General features: G+C 63.6%; 1 protein-coding gene across 1 annotated transcript in view; it reads right to left on the bottom strand.

The window, feature by feature from the left end:
- Window positions 1-16011, bottom strand: part of LAMA5 (laminin subunit alpha 5) — a 58741-nt gene that overhangs the window by 9243 nt on the left and 33487 nt on the right. The window contains 26 exon segments of the mRNA XM_064382580.1: window positions 133-303; window positions 916-1027; window positions 1769-1879; window positions 1950-2101; window positions 3123-3272; window positions 3373-3553; window positions 3764-3864; window positions 4507-4721; window positions 4824-4904; window positions 5077-5201; window positions 5440-5553; window positions 6265-6495; window positions 7633-7716; window positions 7806-7907; window positions 8141-8302; window positions 8400-8540; window positions 8729-8873; window positions 9100-9304; window positions 9676-9887; window positions 9965-10080; window positions 10552-10691; window positions 11277-11403; window positions 11532-11733; window positions 11814-11911; window positions 15412-15520; window positions 15601-15761. Of these exon segments, the coding sequence (XP_064238650.1) occupies window positions 133-303; window positions 916-1027; window positions 1769-1879; window positions 1950-2101; window positions 3123-3272; window positions 3373-3553; window positions 3764-3864; window positions 4507-4721; window positions 4824-4904; window positions 5077-5201; window positions 5440-5553; window positions 6265-6495; window positions 7633-7716; window positions 7806-7907; window positions 8141-8302; window positions 8400-8540; window positions 8729-8873; window positions 9100-9304; window positions 9676-9887; window positions 9965-10080; window positions 10552-10691; window positions 11277-11403; window positions 11532-11733; window positions 11814-11911; window positions 15412-15520; window positions 15601-15761 (3748 nt within the window).

Below are 16011 nucleotides of genomic sequence, written 5' to 3' on the forward strand. Positions count from 1 at the left end.
TTGTGACCCCTGGTCTGTGTGTGGTGCCCACCAGCTTCATTTGCCCAGTGAAGCCCACCTGGTGCCACTCCACGCCGACCTCCCCTTCGGAGCTCCTCTCCCCGCCCACCTGCCAGGACCAACACCACTCACATCTCTGCGCTGCAGCCAACTCAGCCTCAGCTGCTGACCTCGGGGCCCCCAGGTCCCGGGCCTGCATCTCCTGGAGCAGCCGCTCCACCTCAGCCAGCGTCCGGCGCAGGTGCTCACCTGACGGAGCCGAGGCATTGTCCAGCTCCAGGTGGCCCATCTGGGACGTGAGCTCTGTGGGGCGGGGCTTCGTCAGAGCCTGGGCTGGCTGTAGCAGTGCACCTCTGCCTACTGACTTCCAGGCCCAAGACCCCAGTCCCACCATGCTACACAGGCCGTCGGCCCGGAACCTGAGTGCACCTGGGAGGCCCCCAGGGCCCTGCCCAGCCCCCACCTCCTGCGGTGCCCAGTCTGCTCAGCCAGCTCCCGAGGCCTTCTCATGCTGGTCCTGCCCCTCTCTGCCTGCCCACCCTGCTCCCTGTCCTGCTCTCTGCTGAAATGGCCCTCCTGGAAGACCCTCGGGCTGGGCCAGCAGGTCCTGTTAGGTCGGCCTGGGGAGCCACGTCTGTCCTCAACCCTACATCTCAGTTTGCACTATGGGGTGAGTGTGAACACCTAACAGGCATGTTTCCTGGGGAGGCTGGCGAGGGGTCAGGTGTCTCCTGGGCCACCTGTCTGGCCACAGAGCTATGCTGCCCACCTCCCAGTCCTGTTCTGCTCCAGAGGCGCCATCTCCCACCTAAGCACACAGACCTTGCCTGTTTCTCCAGGCCAAGCTTGGCCAGGACTCCCACCCCTGCCCCAGGTGGCCCTCCTGGCTCTGAGCCCCGCCGGGCTGGCCCCTACCGCTCAGGGTGCTGTCCACAGCCCGGATGGTCGCCAGAAGCATCTTCGCCCGACCCAGTGTGGCCTCGGTGCCAGCCAGCAACCGGCCCGCCTGGTCTCGGGTCCCTGCAGCCTGTGGAGGCAGAGCCCACTAGCCCGAGCTGCTGGTGGGTGAGGGTCGGGGTGGCAAGGGAGGGCCTGGGGTCTGGGACACGCTGAGGGTCCCAGGGAAGAGGCAACAGGGACCTCGTGTCTATTTAACTATCTGATGACTCGCTGTTTATCGCTTGTTACTTAACTAAAATAATTGGTTATTATTTGCCATTTGTTAATTACTGTCAATTTAATAATAGTTACTCATTAAGACATTTGAAGCTGGGGACAGTGGCTCACACCTGTAATCCCAGCACTCTGGGAGGCCGAGGCGGGTGGATCACCTGAGTTTGGGAGATTGAGACCAGCCTGACCAACATGGAGAAATCCTGTTTCTACTAAAAACACAAAACTAGCCGGGCGTAGTGGCGGGCACCACACCTATAACCCCAGCTACGCAAGAGGCTGAGGCAGGAGAATCACTTGAACCCAGGAAGTGGAGGTTGCAGTGAGCTGACATCACACCATTGCACTCCAGCCTGGGCGACAAGAGAGAAACTCCATCTCAAAAAAAAAAGACATTTGAGATTATATGCCATAAACAACTGCATTAGGTAAACAGTAATTCACTGACATGGCCAACCCCTACGACTCTCGAGCTCCTGTCCCCTGCACGGACACCTGTGCGAGGCCTGAGGTAAATGTGCTGAACAAGGACTGAAACGCTGGCGGGGAACCCAGGTGAAAGCCGCCCAGGCCCTGGGGATCTCGGGGCTCCTGCCTGGCCGCCCAGTCGCTGTGCGTCCTGCCTGAGGCTCTCGCTCTGCTGCTCCAGCACCTCCAGCCGCTGTGCCGTCTCATGGCGGGGGCCCAAGGGGCTCCGGAGCTGGCTCTGCAGGGAGTGGAAGGTGAGGGCCTGCGCTGGCCCCGGGTTGGGGAAGGAAGGCCGGGACGCTCGGTACCTGCAGGTTGGCGATGGAAGCGTTCAGCCTGTGCAGACGGGCCCAGGCGGCGGAGCTGGCGTTGATGCCATGCAGCTGCTGGCGGATGGCGGGGAGGAGGGCGCCAGCCTGCTCCAGGTCATCCAGGAGCAGGACCACACAGTGGTCACACACTGCAGGCAGTGTGGAGTCACAGGTCAGTGTCATGGGGTCAGGGCAGGGGAGGATGACCAGCTGGGGTCCCGGGGTAATGAGGTCAGCTTAGGGACACAGGACCCATGGGGAGGTCCTGGGGTTCTGGCAGAGTCATGGGGTCAGGTAGAAGTGAGATGAGGGTGAAGGGCACGGAGTCAGCCAGGGAGACAATGAGGCCAGCACAAGGGGCTGGGGCTGGCACCAGGGTCACGGGGGAAGCCAGAGGAATGGCACCAGGGTGGGGTCATGAGGTCAGCATGGGGCTGGCACAGGAGACTGAGCTAGGATGAAGAGGACAAGGTTAGTGGAGGTCAAAAGCCAGCATGGGGCTCCCAGGACCAACTGAAAGGTCATTACAGGGGTCAGGTCAGCAAAGAACTGAGTGGATACCAGTAATCCAGCACAAGGAAGGGGTGAATATACAGTGGGGCGGGGATGAGGCCATGAAGCCAGTGGAGGGGGCGCGCCTAGCGGAGGAGGTGGGGCCAGCGGGTGAGGTGAAGAGGGGTGGGGCCAGTGGAGGAGGTGGGGCCAGCGGAGGAGGTGGGGCCAGTGGAGGAGGTGGGGCCAGCGGGTGAGGTGAGGAGGGGTGGGGCCAGTGGAGGAGGTGGGGCCAGCGGGTGAGGTGAAGAGGGGTGGGGCCAGTGGAGGAGGTGGGGCCAGTGGAGGAGGTGGGGCCAGCGGGTGAGGTGAAGAGGGGTGGGGCCAGTGGAGGCAGCTGGCCCAGTGAAGATGGTGGGGCCAGCAGAGGTGATGGGGCCAGCAGATCGGGTGGGGTCAGGGCGCACAGGAAGGCTAGGGACAGTAGAGGGATGCAGCCAGCAATGGAGCCACAGCGCTCCTTAGCATGGATGGAGTCGGACAGGCATGGGTCTCCACAGGGAAATGGAGGGCAGCTGGGAACACTCTGGGAGGTCGAAGTTAACACAGGTCACCAGGCAGTGTGGGGCTCAGATCCCACTCCGCCCAGGTTGGGAAAGTGGGGTGTCATGGACGCACCTTCACAGTGGATGCCGTGGCCCGCAGGCCCGCCCGGAACGGGCACCTGGTGCTGCTGGCTGCAGATGTCGCAGCGCTCCCCGCTGAGCCCCGGGGGGCAGGTGCAGCGGCCTGTGTGAGGGTCACAGCGGCCCCCAGGGCACTGGCAGCCTGAGGTGGGAGGCGTGGGTGAGTGTGGCTGGCCTGGGACCTTGGGGCATCCCCTACTCAGAAGCCCCCACCCGCCCTCCTGTGACCCGCCGGCACTTACGCCTGCAGCCCTGCTCGGGGAGCCCCCAGTAGCCAGGGGCACACTCGCGGCACTGGGGTCCCCTGGTCCCTGGTTGGCAGTGGCACTGTCCACTCTGGGGGTGGCACTCGGAGCCCTCAGCGGCTGGTCCACAAGCACACGGGCGGCAGCCCCCACAGCCATCGAAGCCGAAATGTCCTTCCTGTGGCACAGGTTGTGGTCACTGCCCTGCCCAGCCCTCAAGATTGTCCCAGACCAACCTGGAGGCCAGGGGTCCTCACCATCTGGCCCCACCCACAGAGGCTCTGCCCATCAAGCCCCGCCCCTCAGCTCCACCTATCACCCTCTCCCCAGGCCCCGCCTCTAGTCCCGAGGCCCCACCCACCCAGCCCTGCTTCGCGCACAGCCCTACCTGACAGCGGTCACAGCGCTGCCCAGTCACGCCCACCTTGCACAGGCAGCGCCCGCTGTGGGGGTCACAGGCCTCTGTCCCACATGGGGCGCAGTCGCAGCCTGCAGAAGAGGTCCATGACTGCAGCCCTGGGCCCTCTCACCCCCCAGGTCCCCCCAGGCACCCCCTCCAAGCCCTCATTTCACTGCCTCCTGCTCTGTCTGCTCCAGGCTGCCCAGACCACCCAGCTACCCACTCCTATCCCAGACTGGCCCACTCCCCAGCTGCCTCCGCCAGGCCCGAGGGACCTGTGGACTCCCCACAACGGCCTGCCCTGATCTGATAGCCGATGTGCGCTGCAGTGGCGGGGTCTAACCAGGGGGCCTGATTGTCGGGGGAGAGGGAAATGTGATCGTGAAGTGGGGGGCCTGATCATGGGCCAGGAGGGCCTGATCATAGGGGAAAGGGCCTGGTCATGGGTGGGGGAGGGACTGCGATACTGCTATGGGGAGGGTCTAATTGTGGTAGGCAGAAAGGGTGTGATGGAGAAAGACCTGATTGTGAAGCGGCCCGATTGCTCGGGTGGGAGGGCCTGATCATGGTCAGGGACAAAGGGTTGACCATGAGCCCAGAGAGCCAGCTCCACCTTGTCCTGGCTGGGCACCAGCACTGGGCACGCAGCCTACTTCTGGGGTACACCCAGCAGGCCTCCCTCCTCCCTGCGCAGCCCTCCCAGGGCGCGGCTCTCCTTGCTCAATGCCTACGGGTGCAGTTGCCGGGCAGCAGGGCGTTGCCGTAGAAGCCGGGGGCGCAGAGCTCACAGCGGGGCCCGGTGGTGTGGCGCAGGCAGCCACGGCAGGCGCCTGTCAGGGGGTCGCAGTCGCTGAAGAGCAAGTTGGGGTCACCATTGCCACTGCAGTCGCAAGGCTGGCAGGAGCTGCCCAGCACCAGCGGGTTCCCGAAGAAGCCGGGCGCACACCTGGGGGGGTGGGGAGGGGCCGTCAGTAGCCTGTGGCCCCCACCCTGTCGTATTCTGGGGTCAACACTCAGGTCCTGCCTGGCTGCCCCGGCCCCGGCTCACCGCTCACAGGAGGCGCCTGCGTAACCGGGTTTGCAGAGGCACTGGGTGCGGCCGCCTCGCAGGACGCAGCCCTCGGCGAAGCTGCAAAGACCAGCAGTGTCAGTCACTATGACCCTGGTGGCGCCCGGGCCTGGGCAAGCGCACTGTGCTCAGGCTGGGCCACACGCCAGGGATCGGGGGTCCAGGCCTCTGGCGAGGGCAGTGGGGGGAGGGTGGGGCGTCAGGGCTTCGCCCCTCAAGGATGCTGGCTTACTTGTTGGAAGGCACTGAGAGGGGGCAGGGGCAGCTGACACAGGGGGCACTGGGGTCCTCCCCACTGCTCACGAAGCCAGCTTGGCAGTGTTCGCAGTGGGGCCCTTCGGTGTTGTGCTGGCAGCCCTGGGGCAGAGTGGACAGTTGGTGCCATGGTGGATGCCCACATCCTGCCACCGAGTCTGCAGCTCCCACCACCCTGCCTGAGACTCCGTACCCAAGGCCAGACAGTGCCCTCCCTACCTGGGCGGTGCCCTTCCCCACACCTCAGCTGACCTAGAAGTGCAGCTCCCGGGTCTTCCCTGGCACACCCAACTGTGCCTTTAGTGAATGCTGCCCCCTGGCCCCGCTGGCCCCCACTCACCACACAGATGCCAGAGCCAGGAAGGCAGCGGTCTGAGTGTCCGTGGCACTGACACGGGACACATCGGCCCAGGAAGAGACCTTTGACGTCCCGATAGAAGCCGGGGGCACATTCCTGGGGGAGTACGGGGGGGCGGAGGTGGCAGCAGTGATTGAAGAGGAGGGCCCCACCCTTCGTGCTCACAGGTCAAAGCCTCAGGGATCCTCAGGCACGAGGCACTGGGAGCCCCGGGCCCACAGAGTATGGTCACCTCTGGTCAGAGGCTGGTCAGGAACTCCTGGCCCTGGCTGCTGTGTGAGGACACAACTCTCAAAGCCACATGGATGTCCTGGCTTGGGAATGAACCAGGCCTTGGGGCTGGGACCACCCCCCTTCCAATGGGCCGAGACCTTCTCTTTCCACTTTTAGCAGCTCTTTCTAGGAGATGTCCAACCACAAACCTCCCCATATGGAAGGAGCAAAGTTACAGCAGACAGATTAGCAGCTGGACAGGCGCACAGTGGGCGAGGCAATGAGTGAATGACAGGCAGATGTCAGCATGATCGGTGGGGGATGTCTGGGTGACCCAGTGAGCAGGAGCTGGGATGGGTGGGAAGTGGGTATGGAGGATATGTGCATGGAGGGCCAGGCAGAGGGGCAGACGGACAGGCAGCAGGGGACGGGCAGACCCATGAGTCAGCCAGCAGCGTTCGCAGGGCAGGGGAAGGAAGAGAGGTGAGTAGGGTGACAGGAGGTGGAGGCAGCAAGGAAGTGGACACCAGCACGCTGGAGGGAAGGGCACGTGCAGGTGAGCCGCCTCACAGCCTGGTGTTGTCCCGACCTCACCTGGCATGAGTCTCCCCGGTAGCTGGCGGGGCACAGGCACAGCTCCACATTGCTGGCCAAGGCCCCCTGGCCTCCTGGGCTGGCTACCTCCAGTGCCACCCTGCCCAGGGAGATGGCTGAGGAGGTCTGCGAGAAGAGGGCACGAATCTGCAGCTGCTCCAGGCTGGCCAGCACCATCATGAGCTCCTCACGGGACACAGTGTTGTGAGTCTCCGTGTGCCGGAAGTTCCCCTACAGGTCCAAGATGGCACCTCAGTGGAGCCACACCCAATGGGACAGAACAGGGAGCCTACAACAGACCCCCCGAACCCCGTACGGGATGGAGGGGCCCAAAGACCACAGGGAAGGGGGAGGTACGCACAGGTAGAAAAACCAGTTTCCCATGTGGCCAGCCAGCACCTAGATCCCTGCCTCACACCACACACCAAACCAACTCCAGACACCTTAAGAACTGAAATACACAAAGAGAACAGCCAAGCTTCTAGAAGAAAATATAGGTGTGTACTTCCTGATCAAGAAGAGACAAATACTTTCTTAAACAAGATGCAAAAACGCTTGTTGCCAAGGAAAAAAAGGATAAATTCAAGCCCTACCTGACAGTGGTCCAGACCTCTGACAACTGTAAGACCATTCATCAAAGACAGCTCAGGCTGGTCATGGTGGCTCACACCTGTAATCCCAGTGCTTTGGGAGGCTGAGGCGGGAGGATCACCTGAAGTCAGAAGTTCGAGACCAGCCTGGCCAACACAGCTGAAACCCCAACTCTACTAAAAATACAAAACTAGCTGGGCATGGTGGTGGGTGCCTGGAGTCCCAGCTACTCAGGAGGCTGAGGCAGGAGAATCGATTGAACTTGGGAGGCAGAGGCTGCAGTGAGCCGAGATTGCACCACTGCGTTCCATCCAGCCTGAGCAAGAGAGCAAGACTCTGTCTCAAAAAAACCAGCTTAAAGGAAAACCAGATGAGCTGTGAACTGGGAGAAGACAGTTGCTACTCTGAAGTGTGACAGAGGACAGGCACCAAGAATAACAAATGGATGGAGAAAGATCCACAAGTCAAAGAGAAATGGGCGAAAGACGCTAACAGGCAGCACATGGAGGAGGAAGCCAAGGGCCCCTGCACAGCCGCTCACCCCTCAGTGATCAGGGACTCACAAAGCAGCTGGGAAGACAACATGGAACCCCCAGGATGACCAGAGCGGAAGATGTCTGACAATGGGTGTGTGGACTCCCTAGCCCCTGCCCCGCTTCTGCTCCTGAGCTGATTTCCACCATGGAGAATGGACACAGCAGCACTGGGGACCCTTCAGCCTTCCTGGCTGTGCTGAGGTCCAGGAGGGACCTGGGTGCCCAAGCCAGCTCCCCTCACCTCCACCAGCTGCAGGTGCCCGCGGTGAGCGTGGCCAGGCATGGGGTACGCCGGCTCCAGGAACGCAATGCTCATCTGGTTGCCCTGGGGAGGGACATGGGCCAGGTGAGGGTGGGCACAGGCCTGGGCCACACCCACACGTCCGCCCTGCCACATCAGCTCAGTGCCCTGACCTGCAGCACCACGTCTGGCCTGCTCTCCATGGGGACAAAGACATCTCCCCGCTGCCTCTCTGAGTGCAGTTCATAACGGAGGGTCCCTCCGTAGGATGACACCTGGAGGCAGACAGATGGAGGTGACCTGGCCAGACCCTGGCCACAGGCTCAAGCCCAGCAGCATTGGTCTGCGCCCCCGCCAGGACAGGGCCCTGAGCTGGGCCCGGATACCCGTGCTCAGGGCCCCTCACGGAACTCTCCTCCCTGGACAGAGCCCCACTTTCAGCTCCCAGTCCCCCCAGGTGTCCTGGCCATCCTCACGGTGCCTCCCCCAGACCTGATGCCCTGCTTACCTGGTCCCCCAGGTAGGAGGGCGGGGCCTGCCAGTACAGCTCGGGGAAAATCTCGGGCACCTGCCGCAGGTCTGCGTGGAGCACCTCCGTCCCCGGCCGCCGCTCGTGGGGCACCAGCTGCCTGTCAGTGCTCAGCAGCACCCAGCCGTCCATGTCCACGAACTGTGGGCACACACACACGTCACAGGGACCCATCTTGTGTCCAGTCCCACGTGCGCCCTCCCTGGAAGGCACCGCCCCCCACCCCCAACAGGCCCACCTCCTGGCGGGTGTAGGCTGAGCTCCGGCAGCGCTCCGTGGCCCCAAAGCAGAAGCAGCGGGTGCAGCCTTTGGGGTTGGCAGCATCCAGGGAGAAGGTCCCAAGGCTGCACCGGTCACACCTGGGGCCCTGCACGTTCTCCTAGGGATGAGAGGACGGCGAGGGTAGCCGGCAGGTGCCAGGTGCCTGACTCCAGGTTCCCAGCACCCACTTGCCCGTGGGGATGACTCTCCCAAAAGCTTCCAGGAAGCCCGAGCTGCCCAGAAAGGCGCTGTTTCAGCTGAGGAGGCTGGAGGGAGAGGCCAGATCCGGGCCCAGCCCTCGCTCACCTTACAGTAGCACTGGCCAGTGACAGGGTCGCACACACCGGGCGCAGTGCCTGAGTCGTGGCAGTCACAGGGGCGGCAGTTGGGGTAGCCGTGAAAGCCCGGAGAGCAGGTATCACAGCGGCGCCCGCTCACATTGGGTCTGCACCTGCGGCGGGGGCGGAAGCTGAGCCCTCCACCCCAGGTCACTCAGGCCGAAGTGAGATCTTGTAGGCACCCCCCACCCAGGCAGCATCCTCCCAGAAGTGGAGGAGAGGGCTTTGCTGCATCCACGGAGCACGAATCAGGGCAGAGCAGGTACCAGGACCCGCTGTCAAGAGGAAATGTTGACCCTTAGGCCACCGGGGCCGCAGTGACCCGCTCTGGGCCCTCACTTGCACTGCCCGCTGTCCGTGTCACAGGTAGGGTCTGTGAGCTCCTGGACGCCGGGTGCTGAGCAGTTACACTCCTCACACCCGACCAGGGGGTGGCAGCCGAAGGTCTGGGGCTGGCACAGCAGGCAGTCGGGAGGGATGGTGCGTGGCGGACAGATGCACTGGCCCGTGAGCTCGTCGCAGAGGCGGGCGCCGCAGTCACAGGCTGTGGGCGGGCACAGGGATTGCTGACCCTTCTTCCCTGTCCTGCCCCTCTCAGAGGCCCCAAATGTAGCCCTAGGTGATGTGGCAGTGTGGTGAGGGGTAGACAAGAACATGGACCCCTGCCCCAGGCGCTGGGCCTTGGACGGCTCTTGACGTGGGGCAGCTGCTCAGAATCAACGTCGCCATCGGGGACGAGGACCACCTCCTGGTCCCTGAAGCTTGTCCTGGACCCAGGTCCGTGGATGGGGCGGCAGCGCTGCCCTGCCAGCTCCATTCTCCTGACCTCTGTGCCCTGCTTTCTGGTTGCCCTGTCTGCCTTGGGCTCTAGCACCCTCTCCCCACCACTGGGCACCCCGGGACTGGGGTACTCACGCCTGCAGCGGGGGAAGCCCCAGTAGCCGGTGGCGCAGCGGGAGCAGTCACGGCCAATGACGTGGGCACGGCAGGGACACTGGCCCCCGAAGGGCTCACAGGTGGGACCCGTGGCACCCACTTCGTGGCAGCCACACGGACGGGCTCCGTTGTTATAGAAGAGGGAAAGGGAGGCAGCAGCGTTTCGGCAGAACAGGGTTGAGCTGCTGGGGCTGCATGGAGAAGCAGGTGGTGAGACCAGCTCCCGGCCCGCCCCACCCCAGACCCCACCTTGCCAGAGCCGGCCTACCTGACGTGGTAGCCCTGGGCTGCGCAGTGGCTGATGAAGTCATAGGACTTGTCCAGGGGCTCCTCCCGGAGGTAGCCAGAGCTGTAGGCGTTCTCAGGGACCACGAGCACATAATCCTAGGGGTGAGGCCTGGTCACCCTCCCGCGGGGAAAGAGCCTGCAGTGGGGAGGCCCCCAGAGGCTGGCCAGGCAGCTCAGGGTCCTGGTGACAGCAGCACAGCCCAGTCCTGGGCCCTGGCCGCTGGGGGAGGCCACTCCCTAGCCAAACAGCTGAGGTGGCAGCAGCGTGGATGAGGCCTCCTGGCGCCTCCACATCTCTGTCTACTGGCCACGCCTTCCTGCTCCCTCTCTCATAGTCCAGGCCCCACCTCCTCCAGGAAGGCCACCCTGACCAGCAGGGTGCAGGGTACAGGGCCCAGGGCCCCTCTGGAGCCTCACAAGGTGGATGGGAGGTCCCCAGAGGCAGGAGCTGCTTTGCTGGGCACAAGTCTGGGCTTTAGCAGGTCCAGGAAAGGACAGACCTAGCCCAAGTGGTGTGACTGGTATAAGGACAGCTGGTCCCTGAGCAAGACACCAGCTTGGACTCACCAGCCAGAGCCACCGGCCCTCAGGCACACGCACAGTCACAGTGAGCTCGCTGTGGGTCACGTCCAGCAGGAGCTGGCCCTCACACACCACCAGGGTGCGGCAGCCGTAGCCATGTGGGCAAAAGCTGGCATTGGCGTGGCCTGGGTGGGGGACAAAGGCAGGGTCAGGCCCCAGCCCCAACACCCTAGAGACTCCCAGAGGGAGGAAGAAGGCAGTGCCGGGGCAGTCAAGGATTGCCCGCTGGCCGATGGCCACAGGCATGGGGCGTGCCCACAGGGCCTGCCAGTCCAGCCCCTCACGTCGCGGGGGCTGGCCACATATGACAGGGCAGATGTCACGTGGGGCACCTAGAGGTCGACTCTAGGTACGGGACCCCAGGCTTGGCCAAGCCAGGAACCAGAACACGCTCAGGGTCACACATGCTGCCAGCCGGCATCCTGGGGCAACCTCTCAATTTGCCGAGTGCCATGGAGCCCACGGGGCTTCCCAGAGCATGAAGCAGACGTGGGACCCAGGCTGGCAGACCCAGGCTTTTCTGGGAAGGGGGTGGGCAGGCAGGCAGGTGGGTTGGGGCTGCGGCCTGCAAGGGCAGCTGGTTTGAGAACTGACAGCAGGACGGTCACACTGCCCGTCACTCATAGCAGGCAGCACAGGCCACGCTGTGGCGCAGGCATTCCAGCCTCATTGTGTGTGGCAGCCCCTCCAGCCCCCACCCCAGAACTCACCCTGCCACACGCGACCGGCGTTGATGAGGACTTCCACGGGGAAGGTGGGGTGGGCCGGCTGGTAGCCGTGCAGCAGGAAGGCGTAGCGGCCCAGGCTGGGCACATGGGTGGTGAAGACCACAGTGGCCTGTAGGGATAGGCTCCAGTGAGCAGGCTGAGCTGTGAGCCCCTGCTGTCCCCTGGACCGCCTGCCCTGGGTTGGGGCCCAGAGTCCTGCCCCGACGGTCCCATCCCTCAAGAGGGCGTGGCCCTCACCTGGGGCTCACGAAGCAGGGTGGGCTCTGCATCGGGGTCCACGGCGGTGGGGGGCCGAGGCTGGGGTCCGGTTGGGGATGTGGCTGGCGTGAGGTCCTGTGCGTGGGTCAGCGGGAGGCCGGGTGGCAGCGGGAGCACCTGGCAGTCCCTGAGGATGATGGGCTGGGGCGGCTTTGGGAAGCGTGAGGGCAGACAGGCAGTGCTGGTAGGAGCACCGTGAGTGAGTGAGAGCTGGCCCCGTGGCCAGGCCCTCGGCCACTCAGCCCATCCCAGCCCCACTACCTGCTGGGGCCGAAGGCACCATGGCTGCTGATACAGTGCACCCGGGGCTCCACAAACTCAGGGCTGAACTCCTCCATGGGCACCAGAGTGATCCTGTGCTGTAGGCAGAGGGACGACATGCTGCAACGCTGGGGGATGGGGAGGAAGGGGAGGAAGGGGAGGACGGGGAGGATGGGGAGGAAGGGGAGGACGGGGAGGACGAGGAGGACGAGGAGGATGAGGAGGAAGGGGAGGACAGAAAGGATGGGGAGGACGAGTAGGAAGGGGAGGACGGGGAGGACGGGGAGGACGGGGAGGACGAGGAGGAAGGGGAGGAAGGGGAAGACGAGGAGGATGGGGAGGATGGGGAGGACAAGGAGGAAGGGGAGGATGGGGAGGACAAGGAGGAAGGGGAGGAGGAGGAGGAGGAAGGGGAGGACAGGGAAGAAAGGGGAGGACGGGGAGGAAAGGGGAAGATGGGGAGGACAAGGAGGAAGGGGAGGATGGGGAGGACAAGGAGGAAGGGGAGGAGGAGGAGGAGGAAGGGGAGGACAGGGAGGAAAGGGGAGGACGGGGAGGAAAGGGGAAGATGGGGAGGACAAGGAGGATGGGGAGGATGGGGAGGAAAGGGGAAGATGAAGAGGATGGAGAGGAAAGGGAGGACGGAGAGGAAAGGGGAGGACGGGGAGGAAAGGGGAGGATGTGGAGGATGGGGAGGACGAGGAGGAAGGGGAGGACGGGGAGGACAGGGCGGAGGAGGAGGAAGGGGAGGATGGGGAGGAAAGGGGAGGATGGGGAGGACGAGGAGGACAGGGAGGATGGGAAGGAAACGGGAGGAAAGGGGAAGATGGGGAGGATGGGGAGGATGGAGAGGAAAGGGAGGATGAGGAGGATGGGGAGGAAAGGGGAGGATGGGGAGGATGAGGAGGATGGAGAGGAAAGAGAGGATGGGGAGGAAAGGGGAGGATGGGGAGGAAAGGGGAGGATGGGGAGGATGGGGAGGATGGGGAGGAAGAGGAGGACAGGGAAGGACAGGGAAGGACAGGGAAGACGGGGAGGAAGGGGAGGACAGGGAGGAAAGGGGGGGATAGGGAGGAAAGGGGAGGATGGGGAGGACAGGGAGGAAAGGGGAGGATGGGGAGGATGGGGAGGACGAGGAGGACGGGGAGGAAAGAGAGGACGGAGAGGAAAGGGAGGATGGGGAGGAAAGGGGAGGATGGGGAGGAAAGGGAAGGACGGGGAAGACAGGGAAGACGGGGAGGAAGGGGAGGACAGGGAGGAAAGGGGAGGATGGGGAGGACAGGGAGGAAAGGGGAGGATGAGGAGGACGAGGAGGACAGGGAGGAAAGGGGAGGATGGAGAGGACAGGGAGGAAAGGGGAGGATGGGGAGGGAAGGGGAGGATGGGGAAGACGAGGAGGACGGGGATGGAAGGGAAGGACAGGGAGGATGGGGAGGACGGGGAGGAAAGGGGAGGACGAGGAGGACAGGGAGGACGGGGAGGATGGGGAGGACGGGGAGGATGGGGAGGACGGGGAGGATGGGGAGGACAGAGAGGAAGGGGAGGACGGAGAGGACGGGGAGGGAAGGGGAGGACGAGGAGGGAAGGGGAGGAAGAGGAGGGAAGGGGAGGATGGGGAAGGAAGGGGAGGATGAGGAGGACAGGGAGGACGAGGAGAACGGGGAGGATGGAGAGGAAGGGGAGGATGGGGAGGACGGGGAGGGAAGGGGAGGATGAGGAGGACGGGGAGGGAAGGGGAGGATGGGGAGGGAAGGGGAGGACGGGGAGGGAAGGGGAGGATGGGGAGGACAGGGAGGAAAGGGGAGAATGGGGAAGACGGGGAGGAAAGGGGAGGATGAGGAGGATGAGGAGGATGGGGAGGATGGGGAGGAAAGGGAAGGACGGGGAGGATGAGAGGAAGGGGAGGATGGGGAGGACAGGGAGGAAAGGGGAGGATGGGGAGGACGAGGAGGACAGGGAGGAAAGGGGAGGATGGGGAAGACGGGGAAGACGGGGAGGGAAGGGGAGGACAGGGAAGGATGGGGAGGACGGGGAGGAAGGGGAGGACAGGGAAGGACGGGAAGGATGGGGAGGATGAGAGGAAGGGGAGGATGGGGAGGACAGGGAGGAAAGGGGAGGATGGGGAGGACAAGGAGGACAGGGAGGAAAGGGGAGGATGGGGAAGATGGGGAGGACGGGGAGGGAAGGGAAGGATGGGGAGGACGGAAAGGACGGGGAGGACGGGGATACAGCAGTACAGTGGGGAGTGGTCACCCAGCTCAGACCCACGAGGGGGCAGACCAGGTGTCCGACCCAGCCCTGCTCTGTGCAGGCAGCCCCCTGCCCCTGCTCCGGCTGTACAAACCCCAGCCCTGGACCAGTGTGGGCCGGTTCCTGGGCCTGTGCAGCTCCTCCTGTGACCCTCTTCCTCCCCCTCCCCCATCCCGCCTGCCACTGTCCCCCCACCCTCATCTCGAGAGCTGCTTGGTGCCAGCAGGTGGGACAGGCCCAGCTCTCCCAGGACCCGGCACAGGCAGGCACCCAGCAGGCACAGGCCGTGAATGAGCCCTCCCTCCCTCTCCTGTGTGGCCAAGCCAGGCTGGCTTCTTGGAACACAGCAACCCATCCGCAGACACAACGGTGGGAGACTCGGCTGCACAGAACACAATGTGTGGCACTTATAGAAAGTTCCAGACCAGGCACAGTGGCTCCCCAGTCTGTAATCACAGCACTTTGGCAGGCCCAAGCGGCTGGATCACCTGAGGTCAGGAGCTCGAGACCAGCCTGGCCAACATGGTGAAACCCCATCTCTACTAAAAATACAAAACTTAGGCTCACGCCTGTAATCCCAGCACTTTGGGAGGCTGAGGCGGGTGGATCACAAGGTCAAGAGATTGAGACCACCCTGGTCAACATGGTGAAACCCCGTCTCTACTAAAAATACAAAAAAAATTAGCTGGGCATGGTGGTGCGTGCCTGTAATCCCAGCTACTCAGGAGGCTGAGGCAGGAGAATTGCCTGAACCCAGGAGGTGGAGGTTGCGGTGAGCCGAGATAGCGCCATTGCACTCCAGCCTGGGTAACAAGAGCGAAACTCCGTCTTAAAAAAAAAAAAAAATACAAAACTTAGCCAGGCATGGTGGCAGACGCCTATAGCCCCAGGTTCTTGGGAGGCTGAGGCAGGAGAATCACTTGAACCCAGGAGGCAAAGGTTGCAGTGAGCTGAGATCTCGCCACTGCACTCCAGCCTGGGCCACAGAGCGAGACTCCATTTCAAAAACAAACAAAAAAGAAAAAGAAAAAAGATCCAGAACAGAAAACCAGCCAACACTGTCTGTGCCAGAAGGCAGCTGCCCTGGGACCTGGGGGTGTCTGGGGCGGGGCTGGGCTTCAGGAGCTGTGACTGTAGCTTCTTTCCCGAGCACACAGAACGGCTCAAGGGAACGGCAAAAGGGACTGAATCCAGAGTGCTCACAGGAGGAGCTCCAGAAGAAACACGCTGGGCCATAGGTGTAGCCACCATGGGACCTGGGACCCCAGCTGTCCTCTCCCATCCCATGATGTTTCAAATCTTCCAAAAGAAGCTGACCCTTCGGGGTGGGGGCCTGAGGGGTCCTTACCAGGAGGAAGCGCGCCTGCTCGGCTGTGAGCCGCACACTGGCCTCAGAGTCCAGGTGGAAGACAGCCAGGTGGTCCTGGGAATCCCGGGCAGTGCCCCGGCACAGAGTGCTGTCGGGGGGGGGGCGGTGGTGAGCAGGTGGGGCAGCCCCAGGCGCGCCCTCACTCCAGCCCCTCCGGCTCCCACTCACCTGTACAGGCAGGGGTGCAGGGTAAGCAGGCCCTGCTGGGGGCCCTGCTGGGGGGTGTGCACGGCCACGCCCACCTCCTGGTGGGCGTCCTCGTTGGCGTACTCCACCACCAGGGCATAGCGGCCCGGCTGCGGCACTGCCACCTGAAGCTGGACATCCGCCTGCAGGGAAGGCAGGGCGACGGGAAGCCCACCACCCCTTGCCCTTCCCGCCTCCCTCCCCTCCCACTCCAGCAACTCCCTGACCCCAGGGCATGCCCTGCCCGGATGAGTACCCGCCTGCTGCCGGACAGCTCCAGGCACATGGTGGGGGCTGGGCTGTCTGTGGAGGCCACAGCCGACCCCATGTACAGTTAGGCACCAAGGTCACACGCGTGGGAGGTGGGAGGCGGGGTGCCCCTCATGGGTACTG

Source organism: Aotus nancymaae, unplaced genomic scaffold (genome assembly GCF_030222135.1).
Source record: "Aotus nancymaae isolate 86718 unplaced genomic scaffold, 86718_ANA_hifiasm-v0.15.2.pri h1tg000029l, whole genome shotgun sequence".
NCBI classification, from domain to species: Eukaryota; Metazoa; Chordata; class Mammalia; order Primates; family Aotidae; genus Aotus; species Aotus nancymaae.